Raw genomic sequence first — 6,492 nt, forward strand, 5'->3', positions numbered from 1 at the left:
ATTTGTCTAGAAAATCATCAACAGAGGACTGAGAAACCAGTGCAGGTAAGAAAGATCTGATTGACCACTACCTTGAGTAAGAAGAAAACCCTTTTGACTGATGTCTAGTGCTTCGAGTTTTAAACCTTTTATTCAGTGTTTTATAAAAAAATTAATTATTAGCTAATTCAGGGCCTGGTAAAGACAAGGGAATTTTCCCTGATCTTTGGCTAAAAATTTCCCCCTAAATACTTTTGCAAGTCACTTTCACTCTTTGAGTGCACTTCCTCATAGGTAAAATGGTAATGATAATGCTTAGCTTGCAGAGTTGCTGCGAGGCTGTATGTGCTTAGTACGGTGAACACAGAATAAATAAAAGGTAGTGACTCTTCCTCATATTTCATGAGTCCTTCCAAAGTAAGATCTGAGTCCAATTCATTTCCCCTCTTTTTGATTCTTCTTGTCCTGACTGGCCTCAGTTTCCCCCGCTGTAAAGTTCACACTGGACTACAATAAAACTGGCATTCCATTCACCAAAATTATCCTTCATTGATGTTTGGTTTGGCCCACATATGGGGCTTCAAAAAGGAACCTGAGCCAAGGTTTCTAAGTTGAGTAATTTTACATAGAGATCTGGAATCCCATCTTCTCTAAAAGCCAGTGGATTTGACAACCATGAGTCCACATTCCTGCATGGCAAAAATTGAGCCAAGCACCAGCTGCCGCCTTAGGTAGAGCATGCACTGTCACTTTGGCCAGAGCCCATCAGGCCTGCTCTACTCGTTTACATGATCTGCTTGATCCTGTAGGTGTTGCAACTTGTGGCCCTCTGGACGACTGAAAACAGTCCATGCCAGGCAGAGGGTAGGTACTTAATTGCTCAATGAATGAGTATCCTACTCTTTTTCCTCTACCATTTTATTCTCTAGCCATGTTAAGAAGAAATCCCAGTTATTGTGTAGGGTGATTCTCGCTTTGAGACATGAATCGAACAAGTCCGTTAGAGTCAGGATAGTCTATAGTCTTACTGTGTTATACTGTGGTAACAAACAACTCATATATCACAGTGTCTTACAACAACAAGGGTTTATTATTTGTTCACACACACAAACCTAGAGACAAAGTGAAAACATTCTTATGTTTCCACATGCATGGATACGTACATGAGTGCACAGGTATGCCTGCAATCACAAGACAAATAAAAACTCTGGCATATGAATTCCCACAGAACCCCATTTAGAGACTGATCAACTTAGATTGCACGATCCTGCTATGATAGGAGACATAAAAAGGCCCCAGCATCCAAAGCAGTAAGGGATAGAGGTACAAGAACATCCACCCTCAGCCAAGGAATTGCCCCACATAAAAAAAGGGTCTGAAAGCTTATAAAACACCTGAAGGCTTAAAAAAAGAGATGTTAAGCATTTTGGACATTAACCATTTTGCACATTCAGAAACAGGATACCAAATAGGCAGTGCTCTATTGAGGCCTCCTCCTCTGGGCTCCTAGCTCAAGAGGGAGATTCACCCCAGATGTCCAATAGGCAGCGAGAGGGAGCTGGCTGGCCTGGGGTGGAGAGAGGGGCTGGGAGGCTGGAGTCCTTTATCTCCAGCAGGAGCTGTAGACAGAAAGGAAGGGGCCAGAGCCAGGTCACATCCTTGTCCCCTCCCAGCTCTCCCTTTTTTTGTGTGTCCCACCCAACCAAAGTTTGTCACCTGGACTACTGTACAGACCCTTTCCTCTCCGATTTCCCCATCTTCACGCTTGCCTCCCCCCCTCCCCGATCCCTCCATCACAACCACCACATCTCTTTCTGTCAAGCGCAGGGTCTCTGAAAATGCTCTTCCCTAGCTCTGAAACATTCCCTGGCACCTCACCACCTACACAGTTGCTGGTCTAGCCTCCTAAGCCTGGCCTGCCAGACCTCTGTCATTTGTAGCCTCTCCAGCCTTGTCCCCTTCTATCTCAGCAGTTCCTCCAGGGTTGTTTCTTCACTCACGTACCATGCGCCATCCACCATTTGGGTCCAGGAATGCCTAGCCTTCCCTGTTAGCCTCCCCAGGTGTTTATCCCTCCTCACACCTCCTCCATCATTGAGATTTGGCCAGAAAACACAGCTTGCTTGCCAAGGCATCCAGGCTCCACATTTAGACTGGAAGCTTCTTGCAGGAAGGGACCAGACCTCCTTCCAGACCAGACCCTTACCACCTCTGTATGTCCTCCTCAAACTGCAGTAGACCGCAGGGGTCTGGGTAGAGAGCCCTGGGCTGGGAGTCAGGAGACCTGGTTCCTCCACTGGAGATGCTGCATGCTCTAAGGCAAGTCCCTGCCACTCTCGGGACTTCAGTTTCCTTGTTTCTTGACATCAGGGCACCGGACATTTGCTGTTCAGCACAAAGCTCAATAAGCTGCAGATTCACTGAACAGCCCTCAACTGCCATTTCAAGAGTCGGACTGAGGAGCTTGGGTGCCTGGCCCCAAGGAAGTTCAACCTACCGACCCTGATTTCCCAGTTAGAACCTGCTTACCACGAGGCACCCTTCCCCCGCCACCCTGTTCCCAATTATCCCCACCCCATGTTCTCCTTCCAAGGAGCAGGCTACCTGGTGGGCCGCAGGGCTGGTGCAGGGAGATGGAGTCCGAAGGGGCCTGGGAAGAGTCTCTCAGAGTCAGCAGAGCCTCAGCAGCCTCCAGCTTCCGCTGCCACTCTAAGGAGGCAGAAACCGCAGCCTGGTCCGAGGCTTTGGGGGCCTGCAAAGGAAAGGGCGTGAGAGAATGGGCACTGGAAGCCATATCTCCTCCCAGTGTGACAAGTGCCCCTTCAGCCCCCAGTTCCCTCGAGCCCCCCGCCCCCCAAGGCCTTCTGCTCTTCCCATCCACTAAGCTCCGCCCCTCCCAGGGTTCCGGACCCCACTACTTTCCCAGGACCTGTGGCTGGAGTAGAAGAGGGTCAAGGGTGGCACAGGGCTGGAGGATCAGAGTTGAGCATCTAGAAACAAGGAGAGGAGAGGCCAGGGGATTAAAATCCTCTGACAGACACATACTACCGGTAGACAGAGAGGGGGGCAGGATTTTGCAATAGCTGGATGTGGAAATCCCAATGCCTGCTGGACCATTAGTCGTTGTAGCTGGGGCAAGTCCCTTCTCCTGCTTGGCCTGTTTTCCTTTCCATACCTCTTATTTCTATATCTTTCCCGAGACACTTATTCCTGCCAGCGTTTTCCTCCCAGGGCAAAGATGAAGATTATGGGAAGCCACAGGTGTCTGTGTTTTAATCTGCAAAGCACCTGGAGAGATATGATTACTGTCCCTGTTCAGGGACTGGTTCTCACCTCCATATTGCCCAATCCCCATGAGTCTTGAAGGACAAGTCTGGCTCATCTCCAGGAAGCTTTCTCTAATGGCCTCTGGACTTTCCCCTGGGCCTCTGTGGCCTTCACCATCATGGCCTCCACTTGTCAGCAGGACCTTCTATCCCGTCCATCTGCTTCATGTGGAGTAACAACCCTCATTTGTTGGAGGCCTACTATGTGGCAGGCCTGTGTCAGTCCTCTTTTCAGTGCTATAGGTATAGAATATTGTCCCCAGTACACCCATAAGGAAACGGAGGTTCAGACACGTAAAGTCACTTGTCCAAAGTCTCACAAATAGGAAATGGCAAAACTGGGAGAGCCCTGTCCTTGCCCGTTAGTCTTAGATGCTGCCTTCTCCTTCCCTTTTTCCTCCTCCTACTCCTCCCCTTTTTCCTCCTCCTGTCTCCCATGGCACCAAGCACAAGGTTGGGCACACAAGACACAGCCAGTTCCATGGTCTTCACTCCACTCACGTGCTGGGCAGGGCAGGGGGCCCGTGGGGCTCCCTGGAAAGAGAAACCGTCAGTTGCTGCTCCAAGGTCGCTGGAGTGCAGGGCAGAGAGAAAGGTTCTGGGGGCTTGTCAAGCAGCAGACCACCTGGGGAGCTCTCCTGCAGAGGCAGAGAACATGGGTTGGAGTCAGGTACCAGGCCAGCCATGGAAAGAGGAGGCGTGGGCATGTTCTGGGATGAGGATAGGACCCCAGAACGTCAGAGCTCTGAAGACCTTGAAGACCAGCCAGTCTTACCTTTCATTTTGCAACTGGGGAAATTGAGGCCCAGGGGGGAAGTGACTTTTCCCAAGGTCACAAGGCAAGTTGGTGGTAGGGTCGCAGATGGAACCCATGTCTTTGGGGCACAGAGAAAGGGGTCTGGGCAGTGGCTGGGTGGGAGCCTCCCCCGCTGGTCATGGACTCTCCTTACCTCCTCGGGGGTTGTGCGGATGTGGGCCTCAGGCTGCAGCACGTTGCTCTCCTTCCCAGCTGTGAAAGACCAGGGACAGCTTTGCTGGGCCTTTCCTTCCCCCGTCCCTCCCGCAGGCCCCACCCCACTTTACCCACCCCTAGTCTCAGGTCTCACTTCACCGTGCACCTTTTTGACCCCCCAGGTCTCTCCTTCTGACAAACACTTGGTAGATAACATTGGTGACGTTTTATACTTGGGCAAGGTAAGGTTCAGGGAGTAACTTGCCCCAGGCCACACTGAACTTTGGTGACAGGACTGGTGACAGAACTACTCATGCTTCCTCCACCCAAACTCAGGCTCCCTCCCTGGCCAGAGACACTCACTGAGGACTCCTGCTTCCACGGGCAAATTCTTGGCATGGGTGTGAGCTTTGGGAGGGGCAGCCGTACTCCTTATCAGTCCTCGAGCCAGGTGCCTCTTTAGCCGAGCCCGCTGCTCCCTCTTCAAGGCACTCACAGCAGGCAAGATCCTGCCGTGCTCCCTAAAGTAGGGGATTGCAGGTCTAAGGTTAGTCACATTTAGAGGAGGCCTGACCCCTCCCCGTCTCAGACACCATACTCACGAGAAGAGGGCACAATTGTGACACTTGCAGGCCTGGAAGAGGCAGAAATGCTTGTGGCCCCTGATTTGGGTAGTGATGCCATGGTTGTGGCAGCGGTCACAGCGACCTATAGCTCTTCTGGGGCCAAGTTCAATCCCCCACGGGGCTCCAGTCTCACACCCCGTGGTGCATTCGGAGTCAGAGGGGCAGCAGGGCACAGCAGGTATTTCTTTGGGTTCCATGGTTCTAGGGTCAGGAGCGGAGATCAGAATGGCCACATGATCCCCTACCCTCAACGTACTTCCTCTGCCCTTGGAAAACCCTATCTGAGGTGGCTGGATTCTTCTTCTCTATCCTGCTCACTGCTCGAATGAGATTGCCCCCTCCCTTCTTCTCCCATGGCTTTCTCCAACCTTCACCCTGACCGCTTTGCTCAAGTTGCCTCCTTCCCAGGAAGTCCCACTCATGCATAGGCTCCTCCCAAGAAACTCTCAGCATCATGGGTCCCGGACGCGTTCAATCGATTCATTATTCTCCTTGCTTACCTTCACTCCACCACAGACCCCATTTTCAGTCGCACACATGCACTCCCATGCCCCCTTCAACAATTACTACCCCCCCTTCTTATGTGTCATCCTGTACTCTGCCAAACCCAACTATTATTCCTGGTATCCACTTCAACAAATCTCCTCCAAAGCTCCCACATTCATTCACTCCCCACACATGATTTTATGCCCCCTGCGCTCAATTCGATTATTAGTCTCTTCCATGCCCTATATTCAGTTTTCCCCTCACATTCCATTCTGATTTTTTTCTTGTGCCCCACCTTAAGTTTAATTATCCTCTTGCTCCCCGTTTACGCTGATTTCGCTGTTGTACCCCATGAAACCATATTGTCCTCCTGGATCCCTGGCCCTCTTTCAATTATTATTTTCACTCGTCCCGTCATTCATTCCCTTGATGCTTCCTTCAGCAGATAGATATTTGTTGAGCCCCCTGTGGGGTGCCACGCTCTGACCTAGCCAATAGGCAACTCCTCAGTGCAGTAATTTTTCTCCTGGACCGACGCACCCTCTCTGCTTTCACGCAAACCCAGGCATTGCCTCCACAGCCTCCCAACAATCTTCCATATTCCTCTCCACACTTCAAAAATTGTGCTTGAGCATACCCTCTCCCCTCCCGTCACCAACACACACACCCCATCCTGCCACCTCTGAGTGCCTCACTTCCTCAGGAAGCCCAATCCTTCGCTACCTCCCCACCTCTGAATCAAAAGCAGGCACATGAGTCCTGTCCCAGTGGCCAGAGGCCAGTTTCTCAGGGGGGCTGGGGCAAGGGGTCCCTCCAAAAGGGGTTCCGAGAGGGGTAGGGGTGGAATGGGACATCAGGAGGGGGTGGGGGGGCACCCTGCTGAGGTGGGAGAGAGGGGAAGGGGTTGGAGATCTGGAGAAGGAGGGTGGGAGGAAATAAGAGGCATGGAAAATGAGGATCATATTCCTGATGCCAGCCTGTGGTTATCACAGCCTCCAGCAGGTTGGAATCAATCAGCTGAGACAAGAGGTCTGAGGGAAGACCCAGCTTCAGCTCCCCTTCCCGCCCTTCCGACAAAGGCCAATGAGCTGCATGCAGCACTGCCTTCCACCTCCCACCGCTG

At 51.7% G+C, this 6,492-nt stretch overlaps 1 protein-coding gene across 1 annotated transcript; it reads right to left on the reverse strand.

Annotated features, from left to right (window-relative positions):
* Positions 1 to 1,485: 1,485 nt before the first annotated feature.
* LOC138378959 (doublesex- and mab-3-related transcription factor C1-like) lies at positions 1,486 to 6,223 on the reverse strand. The gene is given in 8 exon segments (XM_069464253.1): positions 1,486 to 1,598; positions 2,584 to 2,731; positions 2,909 to 2,969; positions 3,807 to 3,943; positions 4,256 to 4,314; positions 4,621 to 4,778; positions 4,860 to 5,084; positions 6,093 to 6,223. Coding segments are annotated over 8 exon segments (1,032 nt in total).
* Between the last annotated feature and the right edge of the window lie 269 nt (positions 6,224 to 6,492).

The sequence above is a fragment of the Eulemur rufifrons genome, chromosome 30 (assembly GCF_041146395.1).
Source record: "Eulemur rufifrons isolate Redbay chromosome 30, OSU_ERuf_1, whole genome shotgun sequence".
NCBI classification, from domain to species: domain Eukaryota; kingdom Metazoa; phylum Chordata; class Mammalia; order Primates; family Lemuridae; genus Eulemur; species Eulemur rufifrons.